The sequence below is a fragment of the Salmo salar genome, chromosome 01 (genome assembly GCF_965601325.2).
Source record: "Salmo salar chromosome 01, fSalSal1, whole genome shotgun sequence".
Classification (NCBI taxonomy): domain Eukaryota; kingdom Metazoa; phylum Chordata; class Actinopteri; order Salmoniformes; family Salmonidae; genus Salmo; species Salmo salar.
In genome coordinates this window covers 60,784,149-60,799,736 of record NC_138291.1, presented here as the reverse complement: position 1 = coordinate 60,799,736, position 15,588 = coordinate 60,784,149, and the positions used below count along the sequence as shown (strand labels likewise).

The 15,588-nt window shown below is 39.3% G+C and overlaps 1 protein-coding gene across 1 annotated transcript; it reads left to right on the top strand.

The window, feature by feature from the left end:
• Positions 1–4,641: 4,641 nt before the first annotated feature.
• Positions 4,642–15,337, top strand: LOC106606525 (ventral anterior homeobox 1). Its single transcript, XM_014202792.3, has 3 exons — positions 4,642–5,906; positions 7,927–8,114; positions 13,262–15,337. Exons 1-3 carry the CDS (start codon positions 5,690–5,692, stop codon positions 13,784–13,786), a joined length of 930 nt encoding a protein of 309 aa, XP_014058267.1. The 5' UTR covers positions 4,642–5,689; the 3' UTR covers positions 13,787–15,337.
• Positions 15,338–15,588: the final 251 nt, after the last annotated feature.

Here is a 15,588-nt window from a genome sequence, read left to right as displayed (position 1 = left end):
GGAACAGTTATGTGCCAATGTCAGTCACTGTGTACCTTTAGACTAAGCATGACAGTCGTGATGAAAAGACCCATAAAGGCTTTCAAAATAGATCATTTTCCCACCCAACAATGAATGTCATTCAGGCGCACAGATGGATTTTTGGGGTAAATCTTTGTGAGTGTTTGGAAACATGGGAGACCGAGTAGGGACGGCTGTGGTGCTCTATGTTTAACATCATCTTAACTGTATTGCATGATAGAGAATTACAAAGGATAACTCTGCTGTGAGTTGTACCGATTATACAGTGTACAGTTTGAGAACAGTCACTACATAGAAACAGGCCGATAAGTGATGAGGGCCTACCTATTGAAATGATCCCCTCACTCTCCCTCTCTCTGGCTTTTGTTCCTCGTCCTCTCCCTCCCCCTCACTGAGCTCACAGAGGGGAGAACAGATCTCACGGTAATGCTTTGGTGGAATATGAATTGTGTATGATTATGTTGCCTAATTTCTGATTCATGACATGAAGCATCATTTATTTAGGCCTTGTTAAATTAAACATCAAGACATTAATAAATATCAAGACATTAAGTTATTTTTTCTCTCCTTACTTTCATTTATAGGCTACATTTCGGTGATGGTGTAATATGTACAGTTCCTTCGGAAAGTATTCAGACTCTTTGACTTTTTTACATTTTGTTACGTTACAGCCTTATTCTAAAATGTATTAAATTGTTTTTTTCCCTCATCTATCTACACACAATACCCCATGATGACAAAGCAAAAACAGGTTTTTAAAAATGTTTGCTAATTTAAAAAAATAACATTTACATAAGCATTCAGACCCTTTACTCAGTACTTTGTTAAAGCACCTTTGCAGTGATTACAACATCGAGTCTTGTTGGGTATGACGCTACAAGCTTGGCACACCTGTATTTGGGGAGTTTCTCTGTCTGGCAACTCAAACATAAAAGCCTGATTGGTGGAGTGCTGCAGAGATGATTGTCCTTCTGGAAAGTTTTTCCATCTCCACAGAGGAACTCTGAAGCTCTGTCAGAGTGACCATCGAGATCTTGGTCACCTCCCTGACCAAGGCCCTTCTCCCCAGATTGCTCAGTTTGGCCGGGCGGCCAGCTCTAGGAAGAGCCTTGTTGGTTCCAAACTTCTTCCATTTAAGAATGATGGAGGCCACTGTGTTCTTGGCTTGGTTTTTGCTCTGACATGCACTGTCAACTGTGGGACCTTATATAGACAGGTGTGTGCCTTTCCTAATCATGCCCAATCAATTGGATTTACCACAGGTGGACTCCAATCAAGTTGTAGAAACATCTCAAGGATGATCAATGGAAACAGGATGCATCTGAACTCAATTTTGAGTCTCATAGCAAAGGGTCTGAATATTTATGTAAATAAGGTATCTTTTTTTTTTATACATTTGCAAACATTTCTGAAAACCTGTTTTCGCTTTGTCGTTTTGGGGTATTGTGTGTACTTTGTCTTTCTAACCTGTTGATTGAGAAAAGGCGTGAGATAGCTGACATCCCCTCTCTTTGAAAACAATGGAGCAGCTAGGACCTTTAAGAACATATGGCATTTGTGTTGAAGCCAACACAAACCCATAATCCCAATTATTAGCGCAGTTGTCACAATTGGTCATTTTTAAACCCCATGTCTCAAAATGTTGAGTATAATTGGGAGGAAAGTTTGTTTTCACAATATCACTTGAAACCACATGGCTCAAGGGTTTTGTCAAGAAAAAAAAGGCAATGTCAACCAGCTATAAACCACACAAGATTCTCCAGCTCAGCCGCCTGTGCAGGCCCCTATGTACCTAGAAAGAACAAGCTCCTTACTACATAATTCAGTTTGGGTAACAGCTGGGTTTACTACTATAAGGAACATAATCATGCTAATTGTAAACGTATAACTCTTTTCAATACACATGTTTACCTTGAATTAACACATTTTGTATAACTTGCCAAGTTACCTTCTATTAGAGGCTTTGTTAGAGAAATCAAGTAACATTACCCAAAGAAAATACTGGGAAGCTTGGTAATTAGGCATCAAGGACCTATTAACAAAAATACAGTTCTCGGGTTCTCTGTTGACTGAACTTGCTCTTCACTAATGCCAGGAGTGCCTTTGCTTAGGCAGCATAAAGGAATTCTAATATAAATACAGATGGATGTTATTGTCTGGTCTATCAACATTTACCATTTCATCTTGGAGATCGCTATAAATTTCACACCACATCCTCATGCCACCCCAATTGAACTGATTTGTATTTTATGTGCAGGCCTATTTGATTTCCGGGCGCCTGTTTGTGAAACACATTGATTTCTATCCAGGCATCAATGTGTTTATTTTAAATCCTCCAGTTTTCTGCCTTGATTGACAGAAGGATATTGAAATGTCCTCTCTCTGTTTCCCATCCATTACACTGTACACACACACACACACACACACACACACAATCCCAGTGAAAGAGCAAGGCTCTGATACTGGACCTTCCCACTAATCACGCTGGCTGTGATCATGATGAATGTGTTATCGCTTTACTAGAACTGGTAGTGGTAGTGTCCCTGCTTGCACTTGGCCTTTTCTGTAAACAGTCGCTAGCCCACCCATGATGACCAATATGTATGGTTAAGAGCTTCCAGTTGTGGGCTGCTGCTATTAGGTGTTCTGAGAGAGGCTCTGAATGGAGCTACAGATGCATGTTATATGAAGGGATAGTGTTAAGTGGGATACTGGTGACAAAGGTTGAGGGGGAAAATGAGGGGTAGTTTCCCTACCATCTGCCATAGCAGACTAGCAGACTAGCAAACTAGCTGTGAAGTATGTGAAAAGACATACATGTAGATCCATATACAAATAATGTGTACCACAATTTTCTTATTTTAAAAGAACCAAATTCAACCCACACAATTTGGAACATTTTGACAATCTTATAACCAATTGCTTCTTACAAGTAAAGTAAGTAATTCTAAGTCTACAAAGGCCTCTGTCCTGTTTTCTTCCACCATAAATGGTTGATTCTTTTATCTGTGATTCTTATAAGCAGAGACCACTGTATTTGTGGGAGGATAATGCTATAGTGCTATCTCTGTTGCAAAATGTTACTATTACTAAGACTGTTATGTCTCTCTTGAATAATGCCCATTATTGGGAGGGATGTAACCTTCTTTTTGGATAGAGTGGAAGTGACAAAATCTGCAGCGCCATGGGGTGCAGCCTCTAAATGTATTCATTTAGCTTTTACAATCTTATCCGAGGGCACCCTGCATTGCCAGGACTGTTAATGGGGAAGACCATGCCCCTTTAATAACCACAGCACAACCACTGCCTCTTCATATTGTGCCCAACCATTCCCAATTTGACCAGTATTAGCGCATTCGCTGGTCCTGGTAACACTTTACATGAACTTGCTCTTATACCTGTAAATTAACCATGTTATTACACTAGTGCCAGCATTTAAGTTGTTGCAATCTGATTTCATAGTAATGGAGTTCACTGTTCATTATTTCACCAAAACTCCATAACAACGCCATTATAAAGTGATTACTAAATTACCACGTAACAGCATGTTAATACAATATTGTTACTATAGTAATTACAACATTATTGCGCAGGTATAGAGCAACTGTTACTGATGTACTGTTTTACTATCTTGTTTGATGTATACTAAGCTTTCAAGTGAGCTCATAATTAAAAACGAATACATTGTGATAAAAACATTGGAATAAAATCAAACTAGCTGTGAAGCATGTGAAAAGACATGCAGTAGTGAAGTGTCAAAAAGAGAATAGAGCATTTCATTTCTCAACAAAGCACCATCGATTTTTTTTTTTTTAAATACTCAACCTTTTGAATGTACATACTATTTTCCTGCCTATTACATGGATTTTGAATTTTCACATTATATTCACACTCATTTACAGTGTCTTTGCAATATTGCTGTAGAACTAGCAATTGGGGACTGGATTTTTCAAGATGAGCCATTGTTGGAACCCGAGAGGCCACAGGGCTGCGTGTACAAGCTGTTTCCCAGGCTGAAGCTCAGCAACACAGCTTGAGAAGCAGAATTCCCCTTCAGTCGCCCCCTTTTTAGCTCCCTTTTACCTTTCTTTAACAATCGCTCCTTCTCCACTCCAACCAGCCGTCCCCCAAACACTCAGTGAATAAAGTTAGTCCAACATGCGGCCCTTAAACCCACCCCAAGACTGCTGCCTGGCAGCCACACTCACAGAATTGTTTGTTAATAGTCCAATTAGATAATTGCCATCTTTCACTCCTTTTCCTCTCTGTTTCCCATAAAGGAATTATTGGTGTTCAGGGAGGGGGGCAGCTTCAAGAGGGCTTCTGGCCCCGCAAGGTGACGAGAAGGGCCGGAGAATGTTCCTTGCACAAGGCCATTGGTTTGAATTGAATCATTGTAGCCTAATCAATGGTCTTATTGGATTACTCCCTGAGATATTGTTGCTCTGACAATGGAAATAGCTAAGAGTTGGTGGGTGGGTGGGTGGGTGGGTGGGTGGATAGTGGGGTGGAAGGAAGTGCTGGAGAGGGGGGCCGTTCCACTGGTGTGAGTGCAGAGGCACTAATGACAAGTTTTGTCCCCTTTTTGTGTTTTTCAGATTAAGATTAGAAATGCAGCAGACTGCTTCTTATATGAATGGTGGGGACACTGCATTAATGACTAGGACCTGTGGGCAGCTCTTCCTGCTGTTGTTCGTTGTGCTGAGTGACGTGGGACGACACAGGAAACTTTAACACAGTTCCTGTTAAGCAGAGCCAGGTGGTTTTTGTGAATCAGCTGTCGTGGAGAGTACAAATTCCAATCGGGGTGGATTCACTTTTTTCTGTATCCTCTGTCTCTCCGCCTCTGCTTTATTCTCTCTATCTCAGTCTCCCTCCCTCGCTCTCTCTCTCTTTCTCTATCCTTCTCTTGCTCCCATTCGCCTGTGAAAGTACTATATCGGCAAGAGCTCTATGTTGCAGAGGGACGATCATTGGCAAAAGACACAATAAATGCGATTAAAGTTAGCCATCGTGGCCAGACAACCAACTCCGGAGAAACGTTGAAAATGGCTGGCCATGTTCCGGGGATCAAAGAATGAAGTGCCTGGGAACTTTTCTGGAAGTGTTGTACCCCTGTGATTGTGTCTGTGTGCTCAGGGAGGCTATTTTGCAAAGCGAGACCAATCATTTCTCTTGATTCCCTGACTGAGAGCTGGCTGACAGATGAGGACGGAGTGAGCGAACCCCTCTATTAGGACCTGATATATTTCCCAAACAATTTAGTGTATTCATGAGGCAACGCAAATGTGGAAGCAGCAAAATGACCGTAATCAATTGAAACAGCGAGCGTGTGTCGATCCATCGCTCTGATTATTTGGAGATCATCTATCAGCCTGATGTGTATGTGACAAGGCGAGGTGGCATTAAATCGCTTTTAAGTTTCAGTGATAAGTCCATGATCATTGGGCAAGTGAGTTGGACAATGAAAATAGGGCACCTTGGCAGGTGAGGCAAGCGTTCCCCGAACATTAGGTAGGTGACTCTCTGGTCTAAAAAGGTGCTGTTTTAAAACAAAGCCACACTGTTGAGACAACACAACGCGCAATACTCTCTGCAATCCCTTTTTTTCATCTGACAAAGGAAAGAAAGTGGGGGAAGAAAGAAATATCGGAGAGGATAAGTGATTATGGAGGTCAGATACAACCAGGAGACAGAACCGGGGATGGGGCCGAAGAACGGACTAAAGGATGGGAAAGACAGCAAGGATTCCCAGGGAAACCTTTCCAAAACCTTCCTAAAGGATCAGCAGGAGTCCTTCTCACCGTCTGGGATGGTGGAAAACTGTGAGAAGAACCGGGCGAGCACGGGGGACCCAGACTACTGCCGGAGAATACTTGTCAGAGGTAAGAGGATTTCTACTCATATGTTCTAATGCTGCAGCGTATGGGGTCTATTTACTCATTGCTTTACTTTATATGTACCCACAGGATGAAATAAGATCATTTGCTATGTGAGATATGCTGAATTTTTCAAAAAACATTATGAATTAAGAGTAAATAAAAATATAATAGAGTAAATGAAAACATACATTTTGAGCACTTTTGTAAAAATGAACTATGTCCATATTTCCATGACTTATGTAACACTTGTGACATACTCCTTCTATCAAAATGATTTACATTCACAACAATTGTGTTTCTTCTGAAATTGAATTATAGGGCACACTTAAAGAATCATAGCAAACCTTTATTTAAGATTTTTAAATACATTTGGTTTTTAAATTAAGAATGCATTTCATGCTACTATATACTATAGAATTTCTTCTTTTGAAAAACAATATTCAGAGAATATGATACACAGGTTTTCGCTATCTTATTCAGATACAGATGTTGAATGACAGTACTAATGGACGTAAAATGTATTTGCTTATATCATCTTTGATTCAAGCTATTTCATATGTAGTTAATAAAAATAAAAGTGTTAATTGTTATGAGCGTTGTCTGGCCTCAGGGGTAAATTGCAGCAGAATAAGCACACATCATTTATCTACTCTGTTTAACACAGTTGGTCAAACAAAGAGACTGTTTAAAAATATGAATAATCCTTGCTAATTGGTATAGAAATCCTTTAGCAACTAAATGAAAACTACATTCAAAGATAAATGTTCATACTTTCAGGTTATCTTTTGCTGCTTTTACATGATGAGAGAAATAATAATACTTTAAAAAGTAATAATACATTTAAGTTCATTGAGAAATAACCTTTTCCTACTATATTTTCTCTCTTTTCTATTAAGTCAATAAAAGCTAATACAGCTATGGAATTAATATCAAGTCAAATTATTTAAATCTATATCTTTGAATTATTTTCCATTCAGATGACAAAATGTACAACTTTTTAACTACTGTACACATTAGATTTGGATTGTAGAAACCTAGTGGAAAAAAACACTTGAGGTTAGTTGACTCATTTTAGGAGAGAGTTCTGATTGACAAGATAAAATATGATAATTTAAAGTATTGATGCAATAAATGAGTTGGTAAAAGGAAATTATCACAATGAAATAAATGGAAAATATCGCTGTAGTTTGTAGATGTTTTATACTTTTTTTTAAATCAACTTTCTGTAAACTGCACTTTTCAAATTAATTAAAGACTGTTCTTTTTTTTTTAACTGGTTTTAGTGCACTTGAGGTTACCTGTAGTTAGTCTGCAAAGTACAGTAGTTGGTTGGGAAAATGTCAGTGAATCAACTGAAGTAATGCGTAGAACTGTGATTGATATTGTGCATTGTATGCATTCATATAAATAATGCACCAAATTCATGTGCGTACCTGGATGGTTCATTTTTCTATTTTGCAGACATTCTTAGTTATCAAAACATATTGGATTGTGTAATGTAATTAAATAGAGATGTACAGAGATCCTCCGTTTTTATTAGCCTAAAATGATGTATTTTATTATGTATTTTATTTTGAAGATAGATTGGTTCATACAGCTTCATGCTAGGCACATAAACAAGACCTAAGTCTTTAATTGATGACAATCATCAATTTCATGGACAACAGTAGGCATACAGATATTACAAAAAGATGAATGGTCATTCTGATGTGGTTAAGTTCACACTAAGAGATCACTTTATTGGTCAAAAATCTGACTTCCGCTTTTAACCCAACCCCTCCAAAAGACACACATACACAGGTTTTTGGAGAGGTGCAGGGGGGCTGTTAAGTGCTTTGCTCAAAGGCAGGTAATGGCATCAAGGATTTCATACCAGCAACCCTCTGGTTGCCAGCTCACTTCCCGACAGACCGAGGTTTCGAACTCTCTAACCACTAGGCTACCTGATGACCCACAATTGTTTCTAAATTTGAAAATAGCTATCATTGATAAAGCTTCAATGGTCACTTGTTCCTTGTTGTAGATGCCAAAGGGTCTATACGAGAAATCATTCTGCCAAAGGGACTGGATTTGGACCGTCCCAAACGAACCCGGACCTCTTTCACCGCAGAGCAACTCTATCGTCTAGAGATGGAGTTCCAGAGGTGCCAGTATGTGGTTGGCAGGGAACGGACAGAGCTGGCCCGCCAGCTAAATCTATCTGAAACTCAGGTAATTCAAACAATACACAATACATGTGCCTATTTCCCTCTGACGATTAGTAAATAACCATGAGTAAATAAAAAGGGCAAATGCAATACTACATCTATGTTCTGTGGTATCATAGATAACATGTTATCGGATTGTTCAATGAATTGCCTTTTGGGTAGTGTAATTTTGTCAATAACAATTATTTATTTCACCTAATTTTAACATTCTGTCATAAAAAACATGTTCAACTTCATGAGACACATGTTTTCCCATCTCAAGAGGTTAAATTAAGAAAAATGAAAATGCCAATTAAAGTAAAAGGGTTGACCATAAATCAGCCGTAACTCCCATTGTGACAGGGAGCATGGAAGCTTGTTGTTTGCAACAGGGAGGGGCAATTTAATGCAAGCGTAACAAATAAAATGGAACTTTAAAAAAAACTTCTAGCCTATCTATCTATGGGTAGCATAGTAGATGTGTCATGCTTGACAGGCTCAGTTTTCCGCCACAAAACACCAGAAAATGGCCTAAAAGAGTAGAACCAGCTCACCCGCTTTAACACTATGATCTGACAATTAGATGTTCAATGTTTTTTTTATAAAATCACTATTATTGGAATATGGTTACATTTAGTTAGAGCGTAGATGTACACTACGTGACCAAAAGTATGTGGACACCTGCTTGTCGAACATCTCATTCCAAAATCATGGGCATTAATATGGAGCTGGTCCCCCCTTTGCTGCTATAACAGCCTCCACTCTTCTGAGAAGGCTTTCCACTAGATGTTGGAACATCAGAATGCTGCGGGGACTTGCTTCCATTCAGCCATAACAACATTAGTGAGGTCGGGCACTGATGTTGGGCGATTAGGCTTAGCTCGCAGTCGGTGTTCCAATTCAACCCAAATGTATTTGATGGGTTTGAGGTCAGGTCTCTGTGCAGGCCAGTCAAGTTCTTCCACACCGATCTCGACAAACCATTTCTGTATGGACCACGCTTTGCTCACTTGGGCATTGTCATACTGAAACAGGAAAGGGCCTTCCACGAACTGTTGCCACAAAGTTGGAAGAACAAAATTGTTTAGAAAGTCATTGTATGCTGCAGCATTACGATTTCCCTTCACTGTAACTAAGGGGCCTAGCCCAAACCATGAAAACAGCCCCAGACCATTATTCCTCCTCCACCAAACTTTACTGTTGGCACTATGTATTCGGGCAGGTAGCATCTCCTGGCATCAGCCAAACCCAGATTAGTTCGTCGGACTGCCAGATGGTGAAGCGTGATTCATCACTCCAGAGAATGCATTTCCAGTGCTCCAGGGTCCAATGGCGGCGAGCTTTACAGCACTCCTACCGATGCTTGGCATTGTGCACAGTGAACTTAGGCTTGTGTGTGGCTGCTCGGCCATGGAAACCCATTTCATGAAGCTCCCGACAAACAGTTATTGTGCTGACGTTGCTTCCAGAGGCAGTTTGGAACTCGGTAGTGAGTGTTGAAACCAAGGACAGATTATTTTTATGCGCTACACGCTTTAGCGCTCGGCGGTCCCGTTCTGTGACTTATGTGACCTACCACTACGCGACTGAGCCGTTGTTGCTCCTAGACGTTTCCACCTCACATTAACAGTACTTACAGTTGACCAGGGAAGCTCTAGCAGGGCAGAAATTTGATGACCTGACTTGTTGGAAATGTGGCATACAATGACAGTTCCACGTTGAAAGTCACTGAGCTCTTCAGTAAGGCCAGTCTACTGCCAATCTTTGTCTATGGAGACAAATGGCTGTATGCTTGATTTTAAACACCTGTCAGCGACGGGTGTGGCTGACATAGCCGAATCCACTAGTTTGGGGTGTCCACATACTAAGGGGTGTCCACATAGTGTATGTGATACAACTGTTAAATGTTGTGTTTTATCTAATCTACACACAATGACACAAGGACATAAAAGGGACTCGTGGAACAACCCTTAGGTATTTTCAAATCTTATCTCAAATGTGAAAAATGTTCCTTTCCATATTGTCATCATACTTGTTGTCATATCCCATTACAATACAATCTATTTAATTGTTACTATAACCCTGCTGACATTTTATTTAGCATACTGGTTCGTTAATTGTTTCTAACTAAAACCATTTAGATGATGATTAAGAAATGTGGAAAACTCTTTCACTGATCATATAGCTCAAGCAATACTATTGTTAGGAAATGATCATATACAAAACTCAAATAAAATATTTTGTTGTATTTCGCATAGTGAACTATGCAATCTCAGCAAATTCTATTGCCATTTTAGCCATATTTTCAGTTTTCTAGTCCACAGGCCTTAGCTGTGAGGTCAGGGAAAGGTCACGCTGCGCCCACTGTCGGTGAACTGTATTTGGACTTGTCTGCTCGCTCTCGACAAGAGATGCCAAACTTAGTTACCCTTCAATGTATAATTTTCACTTCAGGGAAACCCTGCTCTCTGCTTCAGAGCTCAGGCCAACATATTTGAGGCACAATTTTATTTATTTATTTATCTTGCAAGCTGGCTAATGGCATGGTCAGCCACATTTGCATATGTTTATTACGTATGTCATGAATGTTTAAATCGGGCCTAAACTAGCTTGACTTTGGACAGATGTTAGACTGGAGCATTATGCTCAGGTATTTTCTGTGAGTCACAACATAGTCACGCGTTTCTCTCACACATTTCTGATCATTACAATACATATTCATAATGATCTAGCATATACATACATAAAAAAAAATGTTAAATACATTTTTTCTGACCCATACATTTGATGCTTTTATTTTGTATGTAGCTACAGTATACAGTACATGTGGTGAACCATGTCAGCACACATTGAATTCAGAATTCTTTGGTGGTTTTTAATTGAGAATAATGGTACTTTAGACTTCACACAGCCGTTAGGTCCCCATTTACGGGGAGGACAATAGGCTTGAATTTCTTAACGTCTTTTCACATGCAACATTAAATGTTCCACGCAGCCATGCTACTTGATTACTTAAAATCTTCAAATGTCTGGTTCATGCATTGATGAAGTGGTCTCTAATGACGGCATCATGAAATACAATTTTTGTTCCGAGGCACTCTTGGGGTGTTACATTAAGAAAGGACAGCCATTTGCTGAAGTGTGCACACCTAATCATCTTTGTTTGGGTTGTTGGCTTTAGAGCCCCTCGTTGGACGTTGTTGAAAATGTATCCTCTCAGATAAAAGATGTTCACCAATTGTTATGGTTATCATAATGTAATTCCTTACTTACAGCGTGTAAAATAGATTTGCGATTGACCCACTAACCTGGTGAATTTACTGAGTTGTTTATCTACAACAACAACGAGGGAAAACATGCCATTCAGATGTGATTGAAGTATCTGCAGTTTGAGGTACTGTAGCTGGAGGCTCATTGATTGAGACACATTCACTCTAATTATGGTACATATGAAAGCAATCAGATTTGATTGCCACAGACTTGATAGAGGTGGGGAAAACATGAAGAAAATGCCAAAAAATACAAACTCCTGTTTTTTTAAGGAATTTATTATATAAAATGTATATTTATAAAACCAATGGGAAAAGACAGTCATTCAACAATAAAAATAGACCTATCAAACGTGGAATAGAAACACGTTTACTTTACTTTGCATTTACTTTACTAATTTATTCACTTGATTAGGAATACAATAGCCATGTTTATCTGTCATACACACTTTACTTTGTTATACCTCAGTCCTTGTTATATCTCAGACACATACATACATACATACATACATACATACATATAAACTCATCAGGGCCGGCCCCAGGCATAAGCGGCATAGGCGTTCAGGGTCTCAAATCCATTTCTCAATTTACTGTTGAGAGTTAGAATAGTAGAATACACAAGGTGGAATTTTGAAATTTGGTTGTGCAGTTTTCAATTGTTATGTCAGTCATTGCCGGTCACTCAATTAGAAACATTTTCAAGCTAGCTGACATGGCTATCTAAACTTGAAGTAATTATGGTAAAAAATACCGACCAGGCATGCAGACCATGCAAGGCATGTACTCCGGGGCCCTGACCTCCAAGGGGCCCCCATTGATTTTGAAAGTCATCCTCACTCAGATATCATTAACATGGCATAAATCATGGCAAAATGTGTAGAATTGGAGGAAAGTAGCTTTAAAATAGGAAAAATGTATCTCCACTCCATGGCAAAATTAGGAAAATTGCATGAAATTTGTTATAAAATTGCTACGTTTTTTCACCACTCCATGGCAACTGCAACACTTTCTCTACGCCCCATGGCAAAATATGTAGAATTGCAGGAAATTAACAAACATATATTAATACGTTTTTTTCTCTCCGACATATTATTATTTTTATTATTATTATAGAGCGGGTCCACTAAAAAGTTTTTCCAGCGAGGGCCCCCAAACCAAATCTTGCCTAGGGCCCCCAAAAGGCTAGGGCCGGCCCTGATACTCATTACTATCTGACCCTGCTTTTGTTGCTTTCATGTCCTTTAGTTCATTAATTATTTAATATTGTAAAGATTTTAAAGGTCATGGAAATACATTTAATTAATTTCTTACAACTTTATCTTACATTCTGCATTTTACCAGGAGAAAAATATATTATTGAGTTATTCATGCCTCCCGTGACAACATATTTTTCTTTATGGAAAGTTTAGTTCAAGTTTAGACCCCAAACAACGTACTGTATAGTGTATGCTCATACCTACTATGAAAAAAATACAAATTATGTGTGACTCTGATAACATCCATTAATGTGACATTGATACATAAATATTTATATGGTATTAGGTTGTGATTTCATCCGTATTTCTGTAAATTAGCTACTAAATCTGTCAAGGGGTGGTAGCTGGGCCCCCTGGTCTCATTCCCTGATCATGCGACCAATGTTATTACTATCACAATTCAAATCATGTGGACATCAGAGTGTAACCTATACTGAGACCACAGGGGAATTTGGAATTATTCACAACAATCCAAATCATTCAAGTCATTTTCTGAAAACATTGGTGTTGCAATAAATGCCTACAGAGATGATAAAAAATACATATTATCCAAAGTATATTCATTTGGAAAATAGGCCCTATTTTGCTTAAGGTCTCTACTGCTTATTTTATGTCTGAATTTGGTTTTGTGTCCTCCCCTCAAGGTTAAAGTTTGGTTCCAGAACCGACGCACAAAGCAGAAGAAGGACCAGGGCAAAGATTCAGAGCTGCGCTCGGTGGTGTCGGAGACGGCGGCCACCTGCAGTGTATTAAGACTCCTAGAGCAGGGCCGGCTCCTCACGCCGCCAGGTCTGCCGGGGCTCCTGCAGCACTGTGGCAACGGCACCTTGAGTGCTGCCTTGCGAGGGCCCTCCATGGGCATGGCCAGCAATGGAAGCAGCAGCAGCAGCGGTGCCAGCTCAGGGACGGCCGGTGGCAGTCCCCCTCTGCCCATAGTGACCAGTTCAGGGACGGTAGCGGGCCTCCAGAGCTCCCCGTCAGCTCATGGCCTGTTCAGCTTTCCCATGCCCTCTCTGCTGGGAAGCGTGGCCACCCGCATGTCCTCCAACCCGCTTTCTATGGCCGGGAACCTACAGGAACTGTCTGCCCGCTACCTGAGCTCGTCTGCTTTTGAACCTTACTCACGGACCAATGGCAAGGAGAGTATGGACAAAAACGTTTTCGAATGATGTTTTTGATTCGTTTCGTTGCTCTCCTTGCTTTTTATTGTCTTGGTTTTGTTTGTTTCGCCCTCTTCTGTCCTGTTTGTGTTGTGGTTGTCGTTCATGTAAATCCAACTGAACATCTGATGCCTCTCAGAGGGAGGAAAACAAAGACATACATTTCATTCTTATAAGAACAGGGTGATTGTTTTTTAGCTTTTGCACTAAATTAAAGTTTAATCTCCATGTTGTTAATTTCAATACAAATACTCAGAGAAACAAATATCCATGAGATTGCAAAGGGGCAGCATTGCATTTTTTGCCACATTTTCTCACATTTATTTTGCCGCAATTGCAATCACAAAAAGAGCCACAAAAATGAGAATGTTTATGTTTTGGTAACACATCACACATGTTTAGCTGCTCGAGGTAATTGGCACATTACACACAAAGCTTTTCAGTGATTGGCCATGGGTGTAACATGATGGTACCTTTTTGATTTTGTGTTTTATTATTTGATTGTTTTGGGTAGACAGTGTCACGGTGTTTTGAAGTAGAGAGTTATCAAGCATTACAGCTTGTGGAGTTCAGGTGACAGACTGTCAGTTCAGGATGGCATGGTGAACTTGGAGTTCGGCCCTTGTCAAATATGACATTTCAGTTTACGGAAATATCACAGGTCTCTTTTTCCATTTGCAGATACTCATGAGGAACACAGGCATTTAACATACAAATGCATTTACATATGCAGATGTTTTGCAATATTAAGCTACAATAACAGTATTTTATACCAGTTTGTATTTGTTTTTATGTTTGGGCCAAAACAAACTAAAGAAAAATGTTGTCATACAGTATGATAGTTCAATTGTTCTGTGTTAGTTGTTTTATAAATGGGTTTGTGAGGGTTTTCCCAATATGATTTTAAACACAGTCTACATTTGTGACTTTCATGTCTTAAAGCTGCAGTATTCCACTTTTTCGTCTGTGATTTTAAGAATACTGGAGTAGTAGTCCAGATTTCCATGTAAGAGTTTGGAAGTTTGGGGTTGGACAAAGAGAGGATGGAGGAAAGGGTTCTGGGAAAGCTTTTGAACTACAGTAAGCAGCTTGCATAGTTGGATATACAGAATTTAACTTGATGCTACATGATTGAAAACAGTGCAGAAGGTTTTGCAATCTTTTAAGACCTTTTCCCGTGTGAAATGTTTTAAGATCAGTCACCATGGCGGGAGGTTTAGTAGGAAAGGAGCATGAGGTGACTAAGTGAAATTGCTGTAGTACAAAAGAAAGAAAAATGGGAATTGTACCTAAAATTGTTATTTTATTGTAAATTATTAATGTCCGTAATTAATAGATGATTAGTATGTATATCTGAAAAATAATGAATGAATTAATGAATGAATGTAAGGGAGGAGGTGATAAATCAATCAAAGCTCTTTGGTGCTGTTGTTGTGAAATAACTTGAACTTTGTGACATGTGTGGTAAGAGTGTGGATACATATTATATACAGTATATATGCCTACCAAAAAAGCCAAGTGTGTTTTTTAAAATTTCTTTCATACATTCATCATGATGATAATCCAGTTATGATTAAAAAAAAGGCCATGTTGTACCTTCATTGACAATGGGTTCAAATAGCAGTTTACTTAAAAAAAAATGTAAATTAAGTGTTATGCCCTATGGAGAGGACCTTTGTATTATTCTAGGTAACAACTGAAAGGTTGCAAGATCGAATCCCCGAGCTGACAAGGTAAAAATCTGTCGTTCTGCCCCTGAACAAAGCAGTTAACCCACTGTTCCTAGGCCGTCATTGAAAATAAGAATTTGT